At 42.9% G+C, this 26,951-nt stretch overlaps 1 protein-coding gene across 2 annotated transcripts in view; it reads left to right on the forward strand.

Annotated features, from left to right (window-relative positions):
- The window catches only part of kmo (kynurenine 3-monooxygenase), a 77,343-nt gene that overhangs the window by 13,798 nt on the left and 36,594 nt on the right, over positions 1-26,951 (forward strand). For both annotated transcript variants that reach the window (XM_072580583.1, XM_072580584.1), the window contains 6 exons: positions 4,390-4,487; positions 7,693-7,782; positions 9,428-9,476; positions 9,568-9,655; positions 15,463-15,628; positions 15,723-15,794. In XM_072580583.1, the coding sequence (XP_072436684.1) occupies positions 4,390-4,487; positions 7,693-7,782; positions 9,428-9,476; positions 9,568-9,655; positions 15,463-15,628; positions 15,723-15,794 (563 nt within the window). The remainder of the gene's footprint in view (positions 1-4,389; positions 4,488-7,692; positions 7,783-9,427; positions 9,477-9,567; positions 9,656-15,462; positions 15,629-15,722; positions 15,795-26,951) is intronic.

Below are 26,951 nucleotides of genomic sequence, written 5' to 3' on the forward strand. Positions count from 1 at the left end.
AGTTTCTGTAGAGCAATCCAGACCAACTTTTCTTGCTCAGTGGCCTGTTCAGTGGCCCACACAGTTTCCTTTTAAAGTCATTCATCTTTTCTGCTTCTCCCGACTGAGAATTCTAAGTTGTTAGCACTCCAAGGATAACAATCCCAGCTTTCCAAACCTAAGGTTTTATCCGAAATTCCTCACCCTTGCAACCTTTTTGCTAAATCTCCTCTTCGTACTCCGTGTTTTTGTGTTTGTCCGGAACATCCTTACAGCTCAAAGGCTAAGTGATTGCAGCAGTCATGCGTCCCACGTTTAGTCACATAGCAGTGGCAAGCAAGAAAAGTCAATACCTGCTGGCAGATGATTCAACTTCAGGTTGGGATGGGTTTTGAAATGCTGCTCCCTGCATGTATCCAGGTGGGAAGAGCTGCTACCAGTTGGGAGAAGTGTTTATTGACCCATCATTAAAATTTTTCAGCAAATTACAGCCTCCAACCTTCCATGACACCACCCATCAGGTGATTCCCATCGGTCTCTGTTTTTATCTATCAATCTATGTTCCTAGACCCCTCCTTGCCGCATCCACTCTGCCAATGTATCAAGATCTTCAAGTCCTCCTGCAGACTAAATGCCAAGTTCCTCCCACGACACAATTGCCTCCTCCCACTTAGAGCATATGTAAATAGTACGGTGGCACAGTGGTTAGCACTGCTGCCTCACAGCGCCAGAGACCCGGGTTCAATTCCCGCCTCAGGCGACTCTCTGTGTGGAGTTTGCACATTCTCCCCGTGTCTGCGTGGGTTTCCTCCGGGTGCTCCGGTTTCCTCCCACACTCCAAAGATGTGTAGGTCAGGTGAATTGGCCATGCTAAATTGTCCGTAGTGTTAGGTAAGGGGTAGATGTAGGGGTATGGGTGGTGTGGACTTCGGCGGGGCGGTGTGGACTTGTTGGGCCGAAGGGCCTGTTTCCACACTGTAAGTAATCTAATCTAATCTAATCTAATAGTCCAACTCAGGAAGGGACCATACTGGACCTAGTGTTTGGAAATGAGTGAGGCCAGGTGGTTGATGCTTCAGTGGGGAATTACTTTGGGAATAGTGATCACAATTCCATAAGTTTTAGAATACTCATGGACAAAGACGAGAGTGGTCCTAAAAGAAGAGTGCTAAATTGGGGGAAGGCCAACTATACCAAAATTCGGCATGAGTTGGGGAATGTAGCAGCTGTTTGAAGGTAAGTCCACTTTCAATATGTGGGAGGCTTTTAAAGAGAGTTTGGGTTGGAGTTCAGGAGAGGTAAGTTCCTGTGAAAATGAGGGACCGAATTGGCAAGGTTAGGGGACCATGGATGACAGGTGAAATTGTGAGACTAGCTAAGAGGAAAAAGGATGTGTACATAAGGCCTAGGCTACTGAAGACAAAGCTTTGGAAGAATATCAGGAATGTAGGACCAATCTGAAATGAAGAATTAAGAGGGCTAAAAGGGGTCATGAGATATCTTTAGCAAACAGGGTTAAGGAAAGTCCCAAAGCTTTTTCTTCACATGTAAGGAGCAAGAGGGTAACAGAGAAGGGGTTTGCTCACTCAAGGACAAAGGGGGAAAGCTTTGGGTAGAGTCGGAGAAAATGGGTGAGATTCTTAACGAGTGCTTTGTATCGGTATTCACTAAGGAGAGGGACATGACGGATGTTGAGGTTAGAGATGGATCTTTGAGTACTCCAGGTCAAGTCAGCATAAGGAGGGAAGAAGTTTTGTATTCTAGAAGGCATTACGGTAGTCAAGTCCCCAGGTCCGGATGGGATCTACGCCAGCTTACAGAGGGAAGCGAGAGAGGAAATAGCTGGGACTTTAACAGATATCTTTGCAGCATCCTTGAACACAGGTGAGGTCCCAGAGCACTGGAGAATTGCTAATGTTGTCCCCTTGTTTAAGAAGGGGAGCAGGGATACTCCAGGTAATTATAGACCGGTGAGCCTGATGTTAATGGTAGTGAAGCTGCTAGAGAAGAAACTGAGGGATAGGATCTATTCCCATTTGGAATAAAATGGGCTTATCAGTAATGGGCAGCATGGTTTTGTGTGGGGAAGGTCATGTCTTACAAACCTAATAGAATTCTTTGAGGAGGTGACAAAGTTGGTTGATGGGGGAAGGGCTGTAGATGTCAGAAATATGAGCTTTACTAAGGCGTTTGATAAGGCTCCCTATGGTAGGCTGATGGAGAAGATGAAGTCACATGGGGTCCAAGGTGTTCTAGCTAGATGGATAGAGAACTGGCTAGGCAACAGGAGACAGAAAGTTGTAGTGGAAGGGAGTTTCTCAAAATGGAAACCTGTGACCAGTGTGTGCCACAGGGATCTGTGCTGGGACCACTGGTGTTTGTGATTGGAGGAAGGTATTGGTTGCCTGATTAGCAAGTTTGCAGATGACACCAAGATTGGTGGTGTAGCAGGTAGTGAAGGGGACTGTTAGAGAGTACAGCAGAATATAGATAGATTGGAGAGATAGCCAGAGAAATAACAGATGGGGTTCAATCTGGGCAAATGCGAGGTGATGCATTTTGGAAGATACAATTCAAGAGCGAACTACAAAGTAAATGGAAAAGTCCTGGAGAAAATTGACATAAAGAGAGATCTGGATGTTCAGCTCCACTGTTCCCTGAAGGTCGCAATGCAGGTCAGTAGAATTGTCAAGAAGGCATACGGCATGCTTTCCTTCATCAAACAGGGTATTGAGTACAAGCGTTGTATAAGACTTTGGTTCAACCACATTTGAAATACTGTGTAGAGTTCTGGTCGCCACATTACCAAAACGATTTGGATGCTTTGGAGAGGGTGCAGAGGAGGCCCACCAGGATGTTGCCTGGTATGGAGAGCGCTGGCTATGAGGAGAGGTTGAGTAGATTAGGATTATTTTCACTAAAAAGGCGGAGGTTGAGGGGGGACCTGTTTGAGGTCTACAAAATCATGGGAGGTATAGACAGGGTGAATAGCAAGAAGTTTTTTTCCCAGAGGGCTCATGAGTTCAAAGTGAGAGGAGAAAGGCTTAGGGGAGATATGCATGGAAAGTTCTTTACGCAGAGAATGGTGGGGGCCTGGAATGTGTTGCTAGCGGAGGTGGGAGAGGCAGGAACGATAACGTCATTAAAGATGTATCTAAACAGACACATGAATGGGCAGGGAGCAAAGGGATACAGACCTTTAGCAAATAGGTGACAGGCTTAGGTAGAGGATCTGGACTGGTGTAGGCTTCGAGGGCCGAAGGTCCTGTTCCTGTGCTATAATTTTCTTTATTCTTTGTGAACTGTTCACTTGGACCTGAACTCTCTCCAGCTGGAAATAAGTTAGTAGAAATGGCCAGCTTCTCAGTCATCCTCCATTTATAGCTTGTGACCCTCCATACTCCCACTGTCAACTTTGAGTCTGAACCCACCGTCCTTGATTATTGCAGTGTACCCACCCCCTATCACCCTTGAGCCAGTGGAGTTGATATTGGACATCACTTCATTCGTCCTCCAATCCTGGACTCCATATTCTGCAATTATTTTTTCTGCAGTAGAATCCCTTGATGTGCCCTGTGGGATCGATGATTACCCTTGCCTCCAATTGGATTCTTAGCTTATCAAAGGTGATAATAGGGGCGATACAAAAAAATACCAAAGAACTGTGTACGCTAGAAATCTGAAACAAAAACAGAAATTGATGGAGAAACTCAGCAGCTTTGGTGGCATCTGTGCAGAGAAAACAAAGTCAACTCTATATTGAGTCCTAAAGGCTGCAGGGACTCCAAGTGGAAAGTGGGATAACTGTCATTAATTCAATAATTTTACAGCCTTTTTCCTTGTCCTTTACCCACCTCCACACCCCAGGCCTTGTCATCACATGGACTGCTGTCATCACAGCCAACCCATTTTCAGCCATTCATGGTCCCCATTAGCAGCTTTTCTTTCTCCCCAGCTTATCCATTCCTTTGTCTGCTAGAATCATACATCACAGAAACAATCAGGTTGGCCCATTGTGTTTGCACTGCTTTTGTTGTGAAAGATGCCTCCAGCTCATCTTCTTTCCCTGTTCTTCGTCCATTTCATCCTGAGTGCTCGGCCTGAAGCTAGGCCCTGGACTCATGGTCTGCTGATGCTTCATTCTGACCTGTTTCTCAGTGGTTGTTTGCCATTGCCTTCCACTCACAGGTGTAGGGTATTTCCATATAGACCTGGAAAATTAGATTTTCTTTCTAAGTATGCATCCAATTTTCCTTTGAAAGTTTATTACTGAATGTGCTTATGTACATTTTAAAGTAGTGCACTCCAGATTATTACTTAATGCTCATATTGGTTGAATGTGGCTAATAGACACTGAAATGTTTAAGGATGGAATGCATCTAAACAAGTTTTATATTTCCTACATTACAGATATTCGAACTGCAAAAGATGCAAGAGGAAGAAGCATCAATCTTGCATTATCTTACAGAGGAAGGCAGGCTCTAAAAGCTATTGGCATGGAAAACCAAGTATGAAAAATGTATCTGTTTTCCAATAAAATCTAACAAAATCTGATACAATCTTTTATTACCAAATCAAAATTGAACTGGTGTGTTTTTGCAGTTTATATACTGTCTAATACTGCATGAATTCCACGAGTTGGATTTTACGTGCCATTCTTTCACTGGTGGGATTGCAGGGGATGGACTTATAAAATAGGTGCAAGCCTGCCAGACTTTTGGAACAATAGAGAAGATCTGGCTCCATTTGAGACCCTTAAATATTCAGTTATTGCCTATGTAAGTGGCTGGAGATGTCTGGTGAGCCGGTCTTCTCTGCAGTTTTTTGGCCAGATCTCAAGTGCTGGTGTCCCCTATCCAACGTCCCACAAATCCCAGTTCCTCAAATTCCATTTGTCATGTTGATCGATTGCCTGTGATTCCTGGAGATCTAGTTCCATTGCTGAAGGTCTGGGCCTTACTACAAAACTGGAAATGGTCATTGCATCTGATGATTCTGTTGGGATTACATGACTGTCAACATTTAAATGGCCGGCAGCTGTGGACAGCTCCATGAAGCTTGACTTTCTCAAGAGAGCTGCAGAGATTTTACCGTGTAATGAGTAAAGCTCTGTCAGCTGAAAAATTAAAATGGAGCAAAAAGGCCAAACAGAGATGGGTTCACCCTTGACATTTAAACCCAGATACAGGGAGCCCAACCACAGTGAATAATTCAGCTTCATATTGGGGATTAGATAAAGACAGTCAACTGTTCTGTTTGAATTGATGATGTTCAGAATCCAGGAGAAGTTTTCCAAGAAATATCAACTTTTCTTAAAGAATAAAGAGGAATGTCACCTTGTTTTAATATGAAAGAAAAGAAACCACATCTGAAATGCTCAAAAATGCATGCATTAACATAAATTTTGTGATAGATTGCATAACAGAAAGATTAAAAAGTTAAAATTTTAAAAAGGCACAGGCTTTTTTGAGAATTTTAGCACAAAGTGTTTCTCTGTTCACACCAAGATTCAATTACTTCATCTCAGAGAGCACATGTGATGTGGTCTCACAAATGACCTGGAACTGAAGCATACCATCCTTACTTTTTTGTTCAGTTTATCTCAGAATAAAGGATAGCATTGCATGAGCCTTCTTGATTATATGCTGTACCTGCAAACAAACCTCTTTTGACTCATGCGCCACAACACCTAAATCCCTCTGCACTTTGGAATTCTGCTGATATTCTCCATTTAAGTAATATGTTTATTCTTCCTACTAAAATGAACGACTTCACATGTTCCTATATTGTATTCCATATGCCAAATTTTTGCCCACTTACTCAACTTGTTCCTGATGAAGGGCTTTTGCCCGAAACGTTGATTTCGCTGCTCGTTGGATGCTGCCTGAACTGCTGTGCTCTTCCAGCACCACTAATCCAGTATTTGATTTTCAGCATCTGCAGTCATTGTTTTTACCTTGTCTCTATGTGTCTACAACTTCCTTAGATCTCCTTCACAACATACTTTCCAACCTATGTTGGTGTCATCCATGAACTTAGCTACAGTGCCTTCACTCTCCTTATTTGAACCATTGATGTCAACTGTTACAGGTTGAGACTTGAGTTTGCATTCCTGCAGATCAGATAAAGAACGATTTATGCATGCTTCATTTTCTGCCAGCCAGACAGCCAATATTCTATCCATATTCATAATACTTCTTACACATGAACACTTACTTTCCACAATAACCTTTGATGTCACAACCTGTGAAATGCCTCCCGAACACAAGTATGGTACAACTGCAGGGACCTCTTTATCCACAACACATGTTACCTCTGCAACAAACTCTGATGAATTGGTCAATCATGATATCCCTTTGACAAAACCATGCTGCCTCTTCTTTTATTACTACTTCCAGTGTGGAAACAGGCCCTTTGGCCCAACAGGTCCACACCGACCCTCCAAAGAGCAACTCACCCAGATCCATTCCCCTGCACTTACCTCTTCACCTAACACTACAGGCAATTTAGCATGGCCAGTTCACCTAACCTGCACATCTATGGACTGTGGGAGGAAACCGGAGCACCCGGAGGAAACCCACGCAGACATGGGGAGAATGTGCAAACTCCACATAGACAGTTGCCGAGGCGGGAATTGAACCCGGGTCTCTGGCGCTGTGAGGCAGCAGTGCTAACCACTGAGCCACCTTGCTTTCCCAGTTATATTAAATTAAGTCCCAGTTATAATCTCTTTATTGATGGATTGTAATACTTTCATCATGACAAATTACAGTTTCCTGTTTTCTGCTTACATCCCTTCATGAATAGAGAGTGTATATTTGTTCCTTTCTAATCCAGGGAAAGTTTATTACCTGATAACACTGAGAAAAATAATCGCAATATCATGCAGACACATTTAAAAGGGGATTGTCCTGAACACATAATCTACAGTTAGTTATGTGCTTTTGAACCATAAAGGTTTATCCTACGATCACATTTGGCTAGCCGATTTCTGGAACTGACAGCAGTATAGAATATCAAGGTTATCTTTTAAGTTCTCCGTTTTCCAATTTTTGTTTTCAGTCAACATCATTGCTGGGCTTGTCTTCTTGAAAGAATGTTTCAGAGCTGTAGTCAAAAATCCATCTCTAACTTTTCCAAAAAAGCTTCCTGAAATAGTAGCTGGCCATATATTCCATCTGCTGATGAGCTTGTTTTCCAGGTTTGATAATTGTAGGTGATCATTGTCATCTTGAACATGTGAAGATTTTTATTATGGTACTAATCAGAGACCAGATGAGAACCACTTTTATATCTCCTGGGGTGATAATTGATGACAGATGTAGTTATGAAACTTGGCCAATTTCTGTGGTCAGGTGATATCATTGGCCATTTTAAGTCTGTGTGTTTTTGGTCCACTTTTAAAAGCATTTAGTCTATGAAATTCCCAGTCTTAAATCAGACAATGGAATTCAAGACCAATCGTCCATATTTTATATGATCATACCAAAATATCAATCATATCATTAGTTTAACATATTAGAACATGTATCATTAGAATTGGAAACATTAAAATTTTTGAAAGGTGTCAATGATATTTTGTTCGTAAATTTAACTAAGCTTAAATGATAGTGTTCAGGATTAACAATGTTTGCAATGTTATTGTGTGTTGCCTGAGAAATCTTAGAATTCCAAATTCTTAAAAATGTAATTCTTCAACACTTGTCTTTTTAGATAGTGTCTAAGGGCATTCCCATGAATGGGCGAATGATCCACTCCCTGTCAGGCAGCAAGTCTTCTATTCCTTATGGAACAAAAGGCCAGGTAATGTTCATATATAAAAAGGGTCCACAACTTTGTAGCATGGCACATATTAAGAAGGATGTCTTGAATAAATTTTCTTTTATCTCTGTGAAGAGGCAGCAGGATATCTGGTTTTCTTTTATTCACTCATGGGACATGGGCACTGCTGGCTGGACCAACATTTATTACCTGTCCATGATTGCTCTTGAAATGATAGTAGTGAGCTACCACCTTGAACTGCTGCAGTCCATGGGCTGTAGATAGATCCTTAATGTTAACAGGAAGGGAATTCCAGGATTTTGATGCTACCACACTGAAGACGCAGCAATATATTTCTAGGTCAGAATCATGAGTGACTTAGAGGGAAACCTGAAGATGGGAATGTTCTCATATCTGCTACCTTTGGTCTTCTAGATGATAGTAGTCATGGGTTTGGAAAGTGTAGTCCAAGAATCGTTGGTGAATTTCTGCAGTGCATCCAATAGATGGTACATGTTACTGCTACTGATCATTTGTGTGAAGGGAATGGATGTTTGTGGATGTGATGCCACTCAAATGGGCTGTTTTGTCACAGATCATGTCAAGTTTCTTGAGTGTTTTGGCGCTGCACCCATCCAGGCAGGTGGGAAGTATTCCATTACACTCCTGACTTGTGCATTGTAAATGGTAGGCAGGCTTTGGGAATCAGCAACTGACCTACCTGTTGCAGTATTTCTCACCCCTGACTTGCTCATGTAGTCGGTATATTTATATAGCTAATCTAGTTCAATGTCTCATCAATGGTAATCCCTAGGAGGTTAATAGTGGAGGATAGTGACGGTAAGGCCGTTAAATGGTGAGGGATGATGATTAGATTGTCTCTTATTGGAGATGGTCATTGCCTGGCATTTTTGTGGCACAAATAAATTCACCATTTTATATTTTTTGTTATCAACCTGATCAGTTATGTTATCTGGAGCAAGTGGGACTTGAGTCTGGGCCTTCTGGTTCAGTGGTAGGGACACTTGCACTACAGCACAAGAGCCTTCCTTTACTATCTATGATAGTTTACTCAAATGACTTACATCTGCCCTACAGTACAGCTAATTATCTACACTTATTCAGGAAGTCCTTGAAGCAATGATTTGCTAGATACCTTTTATAGGGTACAATATGAAAGAAGATTTAAAAAAAAGATTTACAAATTCCCATCATGCATTTCACTATAGGACAGTGAGGGGTAAAAAGCAATTGGACAAAATTTGAGCATTTGAATTGAAACATTTTATTCATTATTCATTTACAGAATGCTTTAGGAAATGACAATGCATCTGGATAGTAGTTGATAATCTAAAGTTCCAGATCTTGATACTGCATGTGGTAATTACAACACCGCATAGGGAACAAGGGATGTAAAATAAAGTGGACTGCTTGGGTGTACAATCTTTCTCATCCAGTTATCCGCCAGGCATTTTGTCAATATGTTATGCCTCAGAAGGTGAAATGTGGTTAATCTTGCTTTTCTAAATTTTAAATTGCTGCTTAGGGCAAGCCTTTGCAAAAAACTAATCTTGCCAAGTGCAATTGTATATTTACCAATGAAGACAAGTCGCTGTTTTAAATGAACAATATTCCTATTGTCACTACATAGAGAAACAATAGTTAATTGTGTATCTTTGCCCTTCAGTATATCTTGTCAGTGGATAGAGCAAATTTAAACCGAGCATTATTATTTGGTGAGTAAATGCTGAACATGTTATTCTAAAATTGTTTTGTCTCATTTCTCCTCTGGGTACTAAGATTTGCTTAATCTGTTTGCATTTGTAGCTGCTAATCAATACCCAAACGTCAAGTTAAACTTTGAAAAGAAATTGCAACACTACAGTGCTGATAAGGGGATCCTGACATTTATCAGGTAATCTGTCTGTGGTTTGCTACCAATTTATGAAGGTCATATCTAAAAACTCTATTTGGCCCACGCTGTGAAATAAAGAGAGCAATACAGATTGCAATACCATAAAACGTCACTGCTGAAAGTTGAAGCAAAATGTTAAAATGGATTGACATTCTGAGAGATTCTGGCTTTTGAATCTTAATTTAGCTTAATCTAAGGAGTTGTTCTTTGATTACTGAGTTTGAACAAAGGTGCCTCTTTCTTGTACGCACTACCATGCCTTTATATGTATATTCTTACTTGTATAAAATTTTAAAATTTATAATTGCATCTGCAATGGGCTCTGAAATTACAGTCTATTTATGGCAGGACCAGGTCATTAAATCAGGATAAATACTTCTTTCTAGCCAGTTCTGATGTGTCTTCTGTCCTGTCCTTCTCAGCAGTGGAGGTCAGGGAAATGTGGTGTCATGACTTTTTTACTGGCTGCAGGACAACTTGTTAATGATACACATTGCCATCATTATTTGGTGGTGGAGAGAGGAAATTTTTATGATGAATAATAGTGTGCCAATTAAGCGGACTGTTTTGGCCTGGACAGTGTCAAGCTACTTGAGTGTTGTTGGAGCAGCACTCATTCAGGCAAGTGGAAGTATTCCAACAAACTTATAACTTGCGTCTTGTGAACAAGCACTGGGGAGTCAGGAGTCGAGTTACTTGTCGAGTTTCTATTTTAATATAAAGTTACCATGACTCGTAAATTAAAAGTAGGTTCTGTTTTTTAATGACAAGTAACAGGATTACACTTGCTGCAAACTAGACCAGCAATGGCTAATGGTCACATGTTCTATATTCTGGTTATTTGCTCATTAGCATATTCCCTCTTAAAGTGATATCATATACAGAGGAACTCGATTATCTGGGATTCGATTAACCGAATTTCAGATGATCCAAACAAGGTCACAAGGTCTCAATGCTTGGCTGCCTGTTATCTGGCATTCGATTATCCAGCATTCGATTAACCGAATGAAATACTCCCCACCCGTGTCCTTTGAATCATCGAGGTTCCTCTGTATTACTAGCCTCAGAATTTCCAGCCTCTAGCCTGCTGCTTTAGTTACGATATTCATTTGATTAGTCCAGTTCAGATTCTAGTCAATGGTAACCTCCAGGATGCCAACAGTAGGGGATTCAGTGATGATAATCCCATTGAATGTCAAGGGAAAGTAGTTAGATTTTCTCTTATTGAAGATGATGTTTCATATCTTGACAATCATTCAGATTCTCTAACCCATTTTTCCACATGGTAATAAAAGTTAAAATTATTGCCGTACAGTCCAGTAACCCTATTACTGGATCCTTTCAAGTTATGTATACAAAGATAAGAGAAGCACACTAGCCTTCGGAGCGCTGCTCCTTCATCAGGTGGTTGTGGTGGACATAATTGTAAGACACAGAATTTATAGCAAAAGTTTACAGTGTGATGTAATGAAATTATACATTGAAAAAAACCTTGATTGTCTGTTGAGTCTTTCATCTGTTCGAATACCATGATAGTTTCACTTCTTTTATGTGCAAATCACAAAACTTTTTTTTAAAAGTTGCTTTCTCAGTTTAGCTGTAACAATTGGTGTTAGCTAGACAATATGTTGAAGGTGTTAGCCCCCTGTGTTCTCTGTCTATGCCATGATGTTTAAATTGATTCTAATCTAAAAAGTGAGGTAACAGAGTTTTACCTGAATTCATGCAGTTTTTGAGCAAAGTACAATGTAACTCTGCAAGTACAAATTCACCCCACAAAATATATGTATATTTGCGTGTGTGTGTGTGTGTGTGTGTGTGGTGGGGGGGGGGGGGGGGGGGGGGTTGAGAGTGTGAGAGAGAGTGTATGTGTGTGTATGTGAGTGTAGAGTGTCTTAAGTCTGTGAGGGGGTGCATGTGTGAGTGAGTGTGTGTCTGGGGTGAGGGGTTGTGAGTGTCTGTGAGAGAGATTGTATATGTGTGTGCGTGAGTGTAGAGTGGTCTAAGTCTCTGAGAGGATGCTTGCATGAGTGTGGGAGTGTGGGAGTGTGTGTGTGTGTGTGTGTGATGGTCATCTGTAATGTGACATGAACCCAAGGTCCCAATTGAGGCCCTCCCTATGTGTATGGAACTTAGCTATCAGCTTCTGTTCGGCCACCTTTTGCTGCTGCCTGTCCTAAAGTCCGCCTTGGAGGATAGTTACCCCAAGGTCCAAGATCGAATGTCCTGGACTGCTGAAGTTTTCCCCAACTGGGAGGGAACACTCCTGTCTGTTGATTGTTGTGCGGTGCCCATTCATCCGTTGCCGTAGCCTTTGTAGCCTCCACAACCACCTGATGAAGGAGCAGCGCTCCGAAAACTAGTGTGCTTCCAATTAAACCTGTTGTACTATAACCTGGTGTTGTGTGATTTTTAACTTTGTACACCCCAGTCCAACACCAGCATCTCCAAATCACATGTTATAAATAGTGGGTGGCACAGTGGTTAGCACTGCTGCCTCACAGCGCCAGAGACCCAGGTTCAATTCCCACCTCAGGTGACTGACTGTGTGGAGTTTGCACATTTTCCTCTGGGTGCTCCGGTTTCCTCCCACAGTCCAAAATTGTGCAGATTAGGTGAATTGTCCATGCTATATTGCCCATAGTGTTAGGGGAATGGGTCTGGGTGGGTGTGCTTCGGCGGGTTGGTGTGGACTTGTTGGGCTGAAGGGCCTGTTTCCACACTGTAAGTAATCTAAGTTTGAAGCATCTGTGTATGTTAGCTAAATTTTAATCATATTAACTGCCATTTATCTTATGAGATGTTATGTATTTTAGTAACTAAAACTAAACGACATTCTGTGCTTTCAGTGATCACACCTGCCTGTAGAATGCACTTTACAGTGCTCCTTACATTGTTTGCTATGATTGTTAACATTGCTGTTTTTCATATCTCATTTCGAGTCACCCTCACATATCATATGCTTCAGTGCATTTTTAAATCTGTTAAGTAGCTAACTACTTCAGCACTGTCCTTACTGGTGTGTTCCAGTTGATCATTTGGATATGTAGTGTATTCGGTGAGCATATGAAGTTGGATATTCCTACTCTGTTTCTAAAGGCAACATTTTAAATTCTTTCATTGTGCCTCCTGCAAATTAAAAGATTTTTAATGTTCAAATAGACTTGAATTTGCTAATATATGGTATATGTACAGTGTGTTAGCATGCAGGTAGAGTGAGCAATTCAGAGGGCAAATGGCATGTTAGCTGTTACAACTAGGAGATCAGAGTGCAGGAATAAATACAACTTGCTACAGTTGTACAGGACTTTAATGAGAGCACATCTATGATATTATGTGCAGATCTAGTCTCCACTATATAAACAGGATGTTCTTGCATTGAGAACAGGACAGTGAAGTTTCCCTGGGATGAAAAGGTTGTGTTATAATCAGAGGTTGAGTAATTTGGGTTTATATTGTCTAGAGTTTAGAAACATAGAAAATAAGAGCAGGAATTAGCCATTTGTTTCGTATGAGCCTGCTACCCCATTCAATCTGATCATGGTTGATCATCCAATTCATCCCTTACCCTTTGATCGCTTTAGCCCTAAGAACTATATTTCCTTCTTGAAAACATTCAGTATTTTAGTCTTAACCTCTTTCTATGGCAGAGAATTCCACAGGCTCACTACTCTGTGAGTGAGGATTTTCCCCCTATTTTCCCCCTATTCTTAGACTGTCATCCTGGATCTGGGCCTCCTGGTCATCAGGAACATCCTGATTCTATTTACCCTGTTTCGTCCTGTAGATCTCTGAGATCTCCCCCCCCCCCCACCATTCTTCTAAACGCTAGTGAATATCGTCCTTACTGAGCAAGTCTGTCTTCATACATCTCTGCTGTCATCCCAGGAGTCAGTCTGGTAAACCTGTGTTGCACTCCCTCCATAGCTAGAAGCCTTCAGATGAGGAGACCAAAACTGCACACAGTACACTAAGTGTAATCTCACAAAGACCCTGCACAACTGCAGCAAGATATTCCTATTCCTGTACTCTAATCCTCTAGCTAATGAAAGCCAACATACCATTAGCCTTTTTATTTGCCTGCTTCACCTTATGGCTTACTTTCCACGTGTGGTGTACAAGTACACCCAGATCATTTTGCACTTCCCACATTTGCAGTCAATCACCATTCAGATAATAATCTATCTTTCTGTATTTGCTACAAAAGTAGGTAACCTCACATTTATCCACATTATACTTCATCTACCTTGCATTTGGTCACCCACTCAACTTGTCCAAATCACACTGAAGCTTCTCTGCATCATCTTCACAGTTCACCATCCCAGCCCGCTTTATATTGTCTGCAAACTTGGAGATATTGCATTTAATTCTCTCATCTAAATAATTAGTATATATTGTACTGTGAATGGCTGGGGTCCAAGCACTGATTCCTGTGGTACACCACTAGTCATTGGCTGCCATTTGGAAAAGCACCCATCTGTTCCTATTCTTTGTTTCTTTGTTTCCTGTCTGCCATTTCAGTACACTACCCCCAATACCATGTGCTTAATTTTATATGTTAATCTCTTATGTGGGACCTTATCAAAAGCTTTCTAAAAATCTCAGTAAATCACATCCACTGGGTCCTTTTATAACTTTACTAGCTACATCCTTGAAAAGTTCCAGTAGATTTGTTAAGCATGATGTTCCTTTCTTAAATTCACACAGACTCAGGCCAATCCATTTGTTGTTTTCCAAGTGCTAAGTTATTAAATCCTTTAAAATGGATGTGAGCAAATTCCCCCATACCGATGTCAAGCTACCCAGTCTATAATTCCTTGTCTTCTCCCTACCTTTTTTATTAATAGTGGGGATGCATTAGCTGCTTTTCAATTGATAAGAATTGCCTGGGAATGTAGATGAGGGCGGAAGCATCGCACCCTTTTAAAAAGTACTTAAATGAGCTCTTTAAATGTCATAACTTTCAAGGCTATGGTCCATGTACTGGAAAGTGAGACTAGTATAGATTTAGAGTGGTTTTTGTCAGTGTAGACTTGATGTGCCAAAGGGTCTCTTCTATACTGTATGATTCTGTGTTCTAGAATCTATGGAATCTTGAAAGACTACCTAGAATGTGGAAAAATGAGGGGCGGTCACATTGAAATATACTGAAAGATTCTGAAGGGGCTTGGCAGGGTGGACACTGAAAGATTGTTCCCAATGGCGAGAGAACATAAAATATGAGGGCACGGTCTCAGGAGAAGGGGCCCATCATTTTGAAATGAGGAGAAATTTCTTCACCCAGAGGGTTATGCATCTCTGGAATTCTTTGCCTCAGAGCGTTATGGAGTCTCCATTATTGATAACTTTCAAGGTTAATATAGGTTTTTGAATGCACATGGAATCAAGGGCTTTGAGAGACAGGTGGGAAAGTGAACTTGAAGTCCTGATTGTATTGAATGGCAGAGCAGGCTCGATGGGTCAAATGTTCTCCTTGCATTTTATTTGTGTTCTGTGTTAAAAGTCATTTTAATCCCTTCCTTATAAGATGCTTCTTAAGTTTTGGACATCTCTACAAGCACCATGTGATTTGATCATAGTTTGAAATGCTTAGCCTGTAGAATAATCTGGAAAAAAAGGTACAGGCTTCTTCTAACAGAGAACCTTATGGCACCATGCACGCCCCACTGTTACTCCTCGCTTCTCAAGCTTCCTTAGAAGACATTTTGTAGATGACATTGTTGAGCACATTACTCAATTAATTACAATTCATTCTTGACACCTAGCATCTGCCATAAACTAAGGATTTGGTTTTGTTTTTATAACAGGCCGGATGGCTCGACTTGTGAAGTTTCTCCTGACCTTGTTGTTGGATGTGATGGAGCCTTTTCAACTACAAGAAAGCAGTTTATGCGACAAGTCAGGTTTGATTACAGCCACGTGTACATCCCTCATGGTTACATGGAGCTTACAATACCCCCTAAAAATGGTGAAGTAAGAATTGGTTTAAAAAGAAATATTTACATTTAAAGTTTCTTTCTAATTGCTTTTCATATTGGATGCTTTACATAAAAATGTTTTCTTCCAGTTTGCAATGGAGCCTAATTTTCTTCACATATGGCCTAGAAACACCTTCATGATGATTGCTTTGCCCAATTTGGTAAGCATTAACAACTTTGCAAAGCAAACTGCATGGCTGAGAAAGCCATGTTCCTGTGTGACTACTGAATTGTATTCTTAAATGTCAATCTCGTTGTATTTTGGTTTCAGAGAACTTGAAGTAATGTATGAGTTTGATCTTTGGGACATTAGCCTCTCCCAGAATCCAGTTGTTACTTTGGTGTCTGTCCCTGCACCCAAATGGTAGCACAAAGAGCAATATATGCTGTTTCCCTTTGGTTCAAGAAGGACGTGCTGCCAAGTTAGTATGGAATAATTAGTATAGACGTTTGTGACCGTGCATTATTCTGGCTGCTGTTTCGCAACCTGAAATGTTCTCCTTCTGCTGCTAGATCAGGAAATGTTAAGGTATTGCGAAAGTGGATGTGGCGAATTCTGCTGCTCTGTTGTTCTAACTTTTTTTTTAAAAATCCCCAAGGCCTCACAAGCTCTTTATTTAATTGACTTGGAACAGATTACTCAGGCATTTCTGTCTTAACTTCTCTTCATTAAAAAAGGACAACATATACCTCTTAAAGCTATAGTATCATCACACCTCCCCTTCTTACAAAAATAACCTTCAATATACAACAATGACTTCATTTTTTAAAAACCTTTAGTTTTACACGACAAATGTATAGATTACACTAACTGTAAGCGTGCAAACATTCACAGCTATAGTCTAATTCAATTCATTGCTTCTATCACCGTACACCTTCATCGTCCTTCTTCAAAGTTGTGACAATGTGTCAAAAACTACGTTCTCTCATCTTGCCATATGTATAACTTTCAAATTAAATAGCTGTAACAACAAACTCTTTCTAAACAGTCCAACATTTTTATCTTTAAATTTTTCCAAAAAGGCTAAGGAGTTCTGATCAGTATATATTGTTGTCTCAGACACATTACTGGCAATATCAATGTTGAAATGTTGCAACACCATCACCAAACTCAAGGTCTCCTTCTCAATTGTGTAATTTTTCTGTTGGTAAATATTCACCTTCTGGAAAAGTATCCAATAGTTCTTTCTATCTTCTCATTCATCATCTTGCAAGAGTACAGCACCGGCACCAACATCACTGTCATTAGTAGCCACCTTGAATGGCTTTGCATAATTCAGAGTGCTTAACACTGGGCCAATGGTTAACACAGTTTCAGACTATCAACTGCCTTGTGACATTCCTCCATTCACTGGAAATTTCTGTACTTTTTAACAAATCAGTCAGTGGAGCAACCATGCTGCTAAAATTATGTACAAATTTCCAAAAACAACCAGTGAGTCCCTTCTCTTCATCGATCATATGGGAAACTCCCTAGTAAGCTCTGTTTTCACATCCCAGGAGGCTTTCTGTCCAATTATGTGGCCTAAGAGCGTGACTTTGGCTTTTGTGAACTCACTCTTAGCCAGATCTATCATCAAGCCCACCTTCTGAAGTTGATTGAACAATTCCAGTAGATGCTGCAAATGTTTCTTCCATTTCTGATGAAAAGTCATCAGATCATCGAAGTATGTGATATATGATAATCCTGCAATTAGTTTATTGGTTAGTCTTTAAAACGTAGCTGGTGCATGTTTCATAACAGATGGCATAACTTTAAACTGGTAATGTCCATTTGGTGTCAAGAAAGCCGAAATTTACTTCACTGTCTCACATGAAGGTACTTGCCAGTATCCTTTGAGTAAGTCCAGCTTTGAAATAAAAGTTGCTTGTCCAAGCTTCTCAATACAGTCTTCCAGACATCTATTAGAATATGAATCATATTTCGTAACTGCATTGACTTTGTTGTAATCAATACATAGGTGTTGCGTTCCATCTGGTTTTGGCAGCATTACTATGCGTGAGCTCTATTTGCTGTAACTTAGTTTGATTAATTGTCTAAGCATGTTTTCAATTTTTTTTTTAACCTGTGCCAATGTTTGTGGGTTAGGTCCATAAGGGTATTGCTTAATTGGAAGAGCATGTCTGATCTCTGCATCAGGCATAATCATGTTATTCTCACATATTCTCACATATTTATTCTCACATATTCTCATTGTGATTGGAATAACTCTTTCAGGTCATATTGACTTTACTTTGGAAGGAAATAATTTATCCCAATTTTGAGAACTTCCTCATTATCCAATTTAGTTTGAGGAATATCAAGTTCAAACTTATCTGGATTTGGTTCTTGTCTCCAAGTTGTAACAAGTACAACATTCTCCTTTTGCTTTCCTTCCCTATCAAATTACCTTTTCAGCATATCCAAATTGCACTGAGTTTTCCTTCTACCTGGTGTTCTTATGAAACAATTCACCTTATTCAATTTTCTTTAGATTTGATTAGGCCCGCTAAAGCTTGCTTTTAAAGGTTCACCTACAATTGGTAGTAATACTAACATATTATCTCCTGTAGCAAAACAATGAATTTTAGATTTCAGGTCTGCTCCCTATTCCATCACATGCTACTTTTAAATGCTGTCTAGCCGACTCACCCACTCTGTTTAAACTTTCCATAAAAGTTGACGTGTAGTTCAAATGTGTGGTCTCTGAACTCTGACTTACTAATTTTTCCTTGATTAATTATAGTGGTCCTCTCAACTTATGTCTGACAACGTATTCAAATGTACTGAGTATAGTTGATTAATCAGTTACATCTCTAATCGCAAAAAGTACAGATAGAATTAAAGAATCTTTACAATACAGAAGCAGGCCATTTGGCCCACCGAGTTCACACAACCCTCTGAAGGACAACCCTGTAACCCTGCATTTCCTTTGGCTAAGCCAGCCAGCCTGCACATCCCAGGATACTATGGGCAATTTAGCAGGCCACTCCACCTAACCTGCACATCTTTGGACTGTGGGAGGAAACCCATGTAGTCACGAGGAGAATGTGCAAATTCCACATACACAGTGGAATTGAACCCAGGTCCTTGGTGCTGTGAGGCTACAATGCTAACCACCGAGCAGTCAGGCTGCCTCAATCACAGTGAGGCATCACTCCCACCTGTGATCCAGCAACATCGTTCCCAAGGATAAACTGTATCTCCAGAACCGAGAATTTCTCTATTACTCCTACCCCAACTTTGACACTTTTCACCAGACTCTCCAATCTCACATTATACAATGGAACACTACTCCTCCCACCATGAATTACACATCTTATCACCTTCTCTGGCAATTTTCGTTCCAAAGTACATACCTCCTTATCTCTCACCACCAAAATTAACTTGCTCCTATATCTCTTAGAATTTTAATTTCTTTATCTGTTTCTTGTGGTACACATGAGTAAATCTTACCAACACTGGTTAATTCTTTAAAGAAATCTGGTTCTCTCTTAATAACCAATCCGTGACCAGACTGCACATTCTTTTGCAGCTCTTTAATTTCCATTGGATCTCCTTTACCACTTTATTAAGCCCCACTGGATTATCTTGTTTTACCACATCTGTTTTCCCAATACTTTTCTTAAACCATCAAAACTGTGACTTCATGTTTCCTAATTTATTACAGTGCAAACAGCTGAGGTCTTTTTACTCCTCTCACCTCCCCCCACCCCCACCCCCAACCCTGGCCATGGGTTTCCTTTTTACCCTGTCATAAACCATCTTTAGTGTCTTCAATGATCTCCTGTTCCTTTGCAACCTGTGGGATTCTCTTTTCCCCAATTTCTATCCCTCACAGATTGTAGTTGATGTTCAAAGCCAACCTTTGATTTATGAACTAACTCATAATCGTCAACCATTTCTCTTGCTATTCTTGCAACTCTCTGCTCTTCCACAAGTTCTCACTATTTCAGGCAGTGAATTTTTGAACTCATTCAAAATAACACTTCTCTCTCTGAGAGCTACATGTTAGATTTATTTACAATGTTCTTATGAACTGTCAAAGTTACTTTGTTTGATCCTTTCAAACTCTGTGTATGTTTGACTATGTTCCCTCCTTAGATTCCTAAAATGTTACCTGTGGCTTCTGGCACTAGATCATATGCATTTGAGATGGCTTTTTTCACCTTATCATACTCCCTAGTTACCTGTTCTGATAGTGATGCAAATCCCTCACTTGCTCTACCTACCAATTTTGCTTGAATCAACAATACCCATATAGTCACTGGCCATTTCATTTTTTTAGCCACTTTCTCAAATAAAATGAAAAAGGCTTCCATGTCCTTCTCATAAAACTTTGATAATGGTTTGACATATTTAAACAGATCCCCATCATGCTTTGGCTGTGATGGGTTTGCTCTTCATCACTGTTCCCATCATTCCTCCTACCTTTGCCATTTTAAGACAAGTTTCCTCTTTCTTTACCAATTTCTGAAGTTCAAAACCTCTCATTTTCTCCTTCACTTCTGCTGGAGCCTTCCTTTCTTTTTCTTTTTACTCTGCTTTTAATTGTAAATCAAACTGTTTCAATTTCTCCTCTCTTTTTCCTTTCCCATTGCCTCTAATTCAAGCTGCTTCATTTGCAATTGAATTTTAGGAATTGCATTCCTGACAATTGTAAATGTAGAGCTATTGCCGCAATTATCTCACCTTTCATCCCAGACACAAGCAACTCAAACTTCAGCTTGTTTGCCAATTCTGAAAGTTTTTCCTTGCTCACTTTCTGTAAAATACTTGAAGTAACACCTTCCACCTTCAGGAAACTCTTAGTGACTGACAGAGCCATTATTACACAAGGCACACCCTGTTTAAACCAAACAAATGCAACACCAGAAATAAAAAAAAACACAAACACTCACCACTCGCCGTCTTTTGAGTCCAATAATCCTAAACCTAACCTGGAGTTGGTGATTTTGATTCTGACAAGAGTCCCCAGTTTGGTGTAGACAAGACCAAACCCCTTTCAAATGGATCAAGGAGATTGCTTGAACCTTTCTTTTATTTAAAAGCAAGTGAAAGGTGTTGTATTCTGGATGTAATTTGACTATCACGCTAATCTGCTTTCAGCAAAACACATTTTATTCTTACTCTACAATTAAAATGCAAATAAAAGAAAGCAGAATTAGTCTAACTTTAACTCCATTGGAAAACCTAACAGAATAATAGAGAATGTAACTACTAAACAGCAACTGTTCCAATAACACCCTATAGACTTGCCCTTGGCAAATGCAAATTCAGTAAAATAGATTATCTCACATGCAATGTTTCTCCAGTCCAGGAGAAAAGAACATCAAGAGGAAATTCTGGCAAAGAGAACTCAAGTGTTTTGCTGTAGCAGGGAGAAACCACTGAAAGCTAAACTCAAACTCTGGTTCTTTTGGAGCCTGACTCTTCAACCATTCATGCTGCCTCTATTACAGTCAGAATTATACAGCATGGAAACAGACCCTTGGGTCCAACTCGTCTGCGCTGGCCAGATATCATAAACTGATCTCGTCCCATTTGCCAGCATTTGGCCCATATCTCTGTAAACCCTTCCTTTTTATATACCGAAGCTTTTAAATGTGGTAATTCTACCAACCTCCACCACTTCCTCTGGCAGCTTGTTCCATAGTCGGACCACCCCCTGCATGAAACAGTTGCCCCTCAGGTCCCCTATTAAATGTTTCCCCTCTCACCTTAAACCTATGCTTGAGGAAAAGACCTTGGCTATTCACGTATCCATCCCCCTCATGATTTTATAAACCTCTATAAGGTCACCCCTCAGCCTCCGATACTCCAGGGAAAAAAGCCCCAATCCAATCAGCCTCTTGCGATCACTCAAACCCACCAATCCTGGTAACATTCTTGTAAAACTTTTCTGAACCCTTTCAAGTTTAACAATATCATTCCTATAGCAGGGACACCAGACTTGAACACAGTATTCCAAAAGTGGCCTTACAAATGTCCTGTACAGGTGCAACATGATGTCCCAACATCTACACTCAGTGCACTGACAAATAAAGGCAAATGTGCCAAATGCCAGCTTCACCACCCTGTCTACCTGCTACCCTGCTCCCTAGATCTTTGTTCAGCAACACTCATCAGGGCCCTACCATTAAATGTATACATCCTGCACTGGTTTGCTTTAGCAAAATGTAACATCTCACAAATCTCATAAATTAAACTGCCTCTCCTAGCCCATGGCCCACCTGATCAAAGTTCTATTTTACTCTAATATACAGAGGAACCTTGATTATCCGAACAACATAGGCGGGCACTATTTCATTCGGATAATTGATTATTCAGTTAATTGAATTCCTCTGGGGTCGGAGTTTTCTGTGAAGTCTGCACCCCATTCAGGAGGCTAGGCAGCAACACACTGCATGAGAGACCCACCCCGGCTGCTCACACCCAGCCCCCTGCCCGCCCCACAATCCCATCCGCTCACACCACTCCCCGCCGCCAGCCCCCAACCTCATCCACCCTCATCCCGCACCTCTGCCCGGCCACAACACTGTCCACCCTCACCCCACCCCAACCCTGTCCTCACTGACACCTGCCCGCCCCAACCCGGTCCACCCTCACCCCACCCCCAACCTTGTCCTCACCGCCCCCTGCCCGCCCAACCCCGTCCACCCTCACCCCATCCCCAACACTGTCCACACTGACCCCTGCCCGCACAAACCCCGTCCACCCTCACCCCACCCCCAACCCTGTCCTCACCGCCCCCTGCCCGCCCAACCCCGTCCATCCTCACCCCACCCCAACCCTGTCCTCACCGACCCCTGCCCGACCTTGTCTGCCCACGACCACATCCACCCTCACCCCACCCCAACCCTGTCCTCACCGACCCCTGCCCACCCCAACCCCGTTCACCCTCACCCTGTCCCCGTCCACCCTCATCCCACCCCCAACCGTCCTCACCGACCCCTGCCCGCCCCCAAACCCGTCCACCCTCATCTCACACCCAAACCTGACCTCACTGACCCCTGCCCCATCCACCCTCATCCGACCCCCAACCGAGTCCTCACTGACCCCCACCTGCCCCAACCCTGCCCACCCTCACCTCATCCCCAACCCTGTTCTCACCTACCCCTGCCCGCACCAACCCCGTCCACCCTCACCCCACCCCCAACCCTGTCCTCACCGACCCCTGCCCGCACCAACCCCGTCCACCCTCACCCCACCCCCAACCCTGTCCTCACCGCCCCCTGCCCGGCCCAACCCTGTCCACCCTCACCCTACCCCCAATCCTGTCCTCACTGACCCCGTCCACCCTCACCCCACCCCCAACCCTGTCCTCACCGACCCCCACCTGCCCCCAACCGCACCCACCCTCACCCCACCCCCAACCCTGTCCTCACCGACCCCTGCCCGTACCAACCCGGCCACCCTCACCCCACCCCCAACCCTGTTCTCACCGACCCCTGCCCGCCCCCAACCCGGTCCACACTCACCCCACCCCCAACCCTGTCCTCACCGACCCCTGGCCGCCCCCAACCCCGTCCACCCTCACCCCACCCCCAACCCTGTCCTCATCACTCCCCGGCCGCCCCCAACCCCGTCCACCCTCACCTCACCCCCAACCCTGTCCGAACTGACCCCTACCTGCGCCCAACCCCATCCACCCTCACCCCACCCCCAACCCTGTCCTCACCGACCCTTGGGAGCCCCCAACCCCGTGTACCCTCACCCCACTCCCAATCCTGTCTTCACTGACCCCTGCCTGCCCGCACCAACCCGGCCACCCTCACCCCACCCCCAACCCTGTTCTCACCGACCCCTGCCCGCCCCCAACCCTGTCCACACTCACCCCACCCCCAACCCTATCCTCACCGACCCCTGCCTGCCCGCAACCCCGTCCACCTTCACCCCATCCCCAACCCTGTCCTCACCGACCCCACCTGCCCCCAACCCTGTGTGCCCTCACCCTACTCCCAATCCTGTCCTCACCGACCCCTGCCTGCCCCCAACCCCGTCCACCCTCACCCCACCCTCAACCCTGTCCTCATCACTCCCCAGCCGCCCCCAACTCCGTCTACCCTCACCTCACCCCCAACCCTATCCTCACCACTCCCCTGGCCACCCCCAATCCCGTCCACCCTCACCCTACCCCCAACCATGTCCTCACTGGCCCCTGCCTGCCCCCAACCCCGTCCCCCCTCACCCCACCCCCAACCCTACCCTCACCACTCCCCCGGCCGCCCCCAACCCCGTCCACCGTCACTCCACCCCCAACCCTGTCTTCACCGACCCCTGCCCATCCCCAAACCCGTCCACCCTCAACCCACCCCCAACCCTGTCCTCACCACTCCCCCGGTCGCCTCCCACCCCATGCATCCTTACCCCACCCCAACCCTGTCCTCACCACTCCCCTGGCCGCCCCCAACCCCGTCCGCTCCCACCCACCGCCTCCCCCCCCCCCGCCCGCCTGCCTGCCTGCCTGCCCCCAACCTGCTCCTTGAGACCATGCTTGTTCAATTGATGTCTTGAATCATTAGCAATTATTTTTGGTGACCATTTGAGTTCTTGATTTTCTACTCATTTTCAGGTCGGTTTTCCTTCTTGAGAGACAAAGAGTGATCCTTCTCTGGCTGTTCCAGTTCTGCATTAACAAATCTATTTGCTTCCTTCTACCACATGCAGGTTTTTGAAATACAAGCTTGTTTTGTGTGTTCCACTTATGGAAGTTGTTGTTTTAGGTTTGCTAATTATCATTGAGGTGCCATCTCTAATGTGTTAAATTTCCAATCAATTTGTAAATCAATATTGGAGATAGGTGCCTTTTCATGCCTGACCACGTTGACTAGTTTTGAAGCCTTTTGATGAGATATTAATTCAATTGAAGCATTTTCATTTGTTCCACATTGTTTCATGCTGCTTGGCAATCTTATATGGTCAGGTGAATGCTGTGGCTGTTTAAGTCAATGCTTTGCCCTATTAAAAACCATTTTAGTCCACAAGAATCCCAAACATTAATAGGAGAATGAAATTCAAAAATTATTTTTCCATATTTTATCATAAATATTTTTAGGCAGCATGGTGGCTCAGTGGTTAGCACTTCTGCCTCACAGCGCCAGCGACCCAGGTTCGATTCCAGCCTCTGGCAACTGTCTTGTGTCGAGTTTGCACATTGTACCCATGTCTGTATGGGTTTCCTTTGGGTGCTTTGGTTACCTCCCACAGTCTAAAGATGTGCTAGTTAGGAGAATTGGCCATGCTAAATTGCCCATAGTGTTCAGGGATGTGTAGGTTAGGTGCATTAGTCAGGGGTAAATGTAGAGTAATAGGGTAGGGGAATGGGTCTGGAATGGGTTACTCTTCAGGAAGAGGTGGGGTGGGGGGGGGGAATCAGTGGACTTGTTGGGCCTAATGACCTGTTTCCACACTGTAAGGATTTTATGATTACAAACTCACCTGATTGGTTGGTCAGACACAAGCCTACGTTCACCAGAGAAAATACACAATGAGACTTAAATGGCTCCAAAGCTGGTTTACCTTGCAGTCTTGTAAATAAGGCCTTAGCTATTTGCTCACTTCACTAGTTTGATGAAGTTATAGAGTACATTGAAGCCAATCTGCAGGACAGTGACTATCTTGTTTAGATCATTGTTGCTGTGTATCATGCAAACTTACATGTGTGTCTGTGAGTACGTGTGTGAGTGTAAAGGGGTATATGCCTGTGAGAGGGTGCGTGTGAGCGTATGAGGGCGAACTTGTGTATGAGAGAGTGGCCTGCGTAAGTGTATGAGCGTGTGTGTGGTGCAGTTAGGTCACCTGTAGTATGACTCAAACCCAAGGTCCCAGTTGAGGCCATCTCCATGCGTACTGATCTTGGCTGTCAGCCTCTGCTCGGTCACTTTGCGTTGTCGCCTGTCCTGAAGTCCACCTTGGAGGATGGTCACCCAAAGGTTCAAGATCGAGTGTCCCAGACCGCTGAAGTGTTCTCCGACTGGGAGGGAACACACCTATCAGTTGATTGTTGTGCGGTGGCCATTCATCTTGTTGCAAGATGGTGGCACCGGAATAGGTGGCACAGGCTCTTGTGCCCATGCTTATCCCCTTCATCTGCCCTTTTTTTTCTTTTTCTTCTTCCTTCTTCTCCTTTTTACTCAAACTTACCTGATGAAGCGAGCTATTTGGTTGGGGGCAGCTTCGATGATCTCCACAGTGGCTGAGGCATCTTCAGAGGCAGCGTGGCTACAGAATTGGTCAGTCAGCCTTTGAAGCCTGGAGCAGGACTGTCGTTTCTGCATGGAGTGCGCCCCGATGGCTGGGAAGCCCCGAGTGGGATAACTTCAGTAGCAAGGCGGGACTTGGAAGCGTGGCACGGGACACTCTTGGCAGTATGCTGTACCAGTGGAGAAGGAAAAGTTGGACTCTCTTTAAGTTATCTTCTTTAAAACTTTCTTGGAAGTTAATGTAAATGGCGCCTGTGTACAGCAAAGGTACACACTTTTCACTGTATTTTATTTTGAGTACATGTGACAAAAGATATTCCTTATCTTCAGATTCTCAAAAGCACTTTGACATATTTGCCTCTGTTCAATTTTGTTGAAGTTTTTTTTCAACAGGTTTATTATGGGTGCAATAACAGCACCGAATTTCAGAACAAACTTGTGATAGAATCCACACTTATCAACCTTCTATGAAATTCCACATTTAATCTGAGACACAGGAAAATCCCGCATAATCTATGAATTTGCTTTTTTCGGCGATGCGTGGCCTCGTCCCACAGTATAGTCCAAATAAGTCACTTTGCCTTGGCAAATGTACTCTTAGTCAAAATTAAACAAGATTTTCTTTTTGCAGCCAATGAAACCGTTCACTTGAATGGCGTGAATGTTTTCTTTCCCAGGTTTTACTAAAAACAACCTAAACATCGATGTAAACAGTACAATTGCCAAGTCCTTTGATTACTTTATTGATTAACTATTGTAATGTTTAATCTTTGCTTTTTTTTAATCCTAAGCAGGGCTACACAAATCCCGTAAGCAAAATAAAACAATCCGTTGAGCTTGTGGCATGTCCCGTAGACACTCGCTAGAAACAACATACGTTCATAGGTCGCAAAAAAAAGAGTATGTTTAAGCCTTGCAATGTTTTTGAATGACCCAAGCATTTGAAGTGCCTTTGAGTCCATATTGTCATCACCATAACAATGAACTGACCAATCCTTGCTCACTTGCCAACCAAACAACACATTTTCTCATTACTCCATAAAGTTTGCACCAGGAAATCAGGAGAATCTTCAATTTTTAGATGTATGTCTCATTCTACTCTTTCTTAGAACCCTTGTTGACTTTTCATTTTT

The sequence above is a fragment of the Chiloscyllium punctatum genome, chromosome 11 (genome assembly GCF_047496795.1).
Source record: "Chiloscyllium punctatum isolate Juve2018m chromosome 11, sChiPun1.3, whole genome shotgun sequence".
In the NCBI taxonomy this organism is placed as follows: Eukaryota; Metazoa; Chordata; class Chondrichthyes; order Orectolobiformes; family Hemiscylliidae; genus Chiloscyllium; species Chiloscyllium punctatum.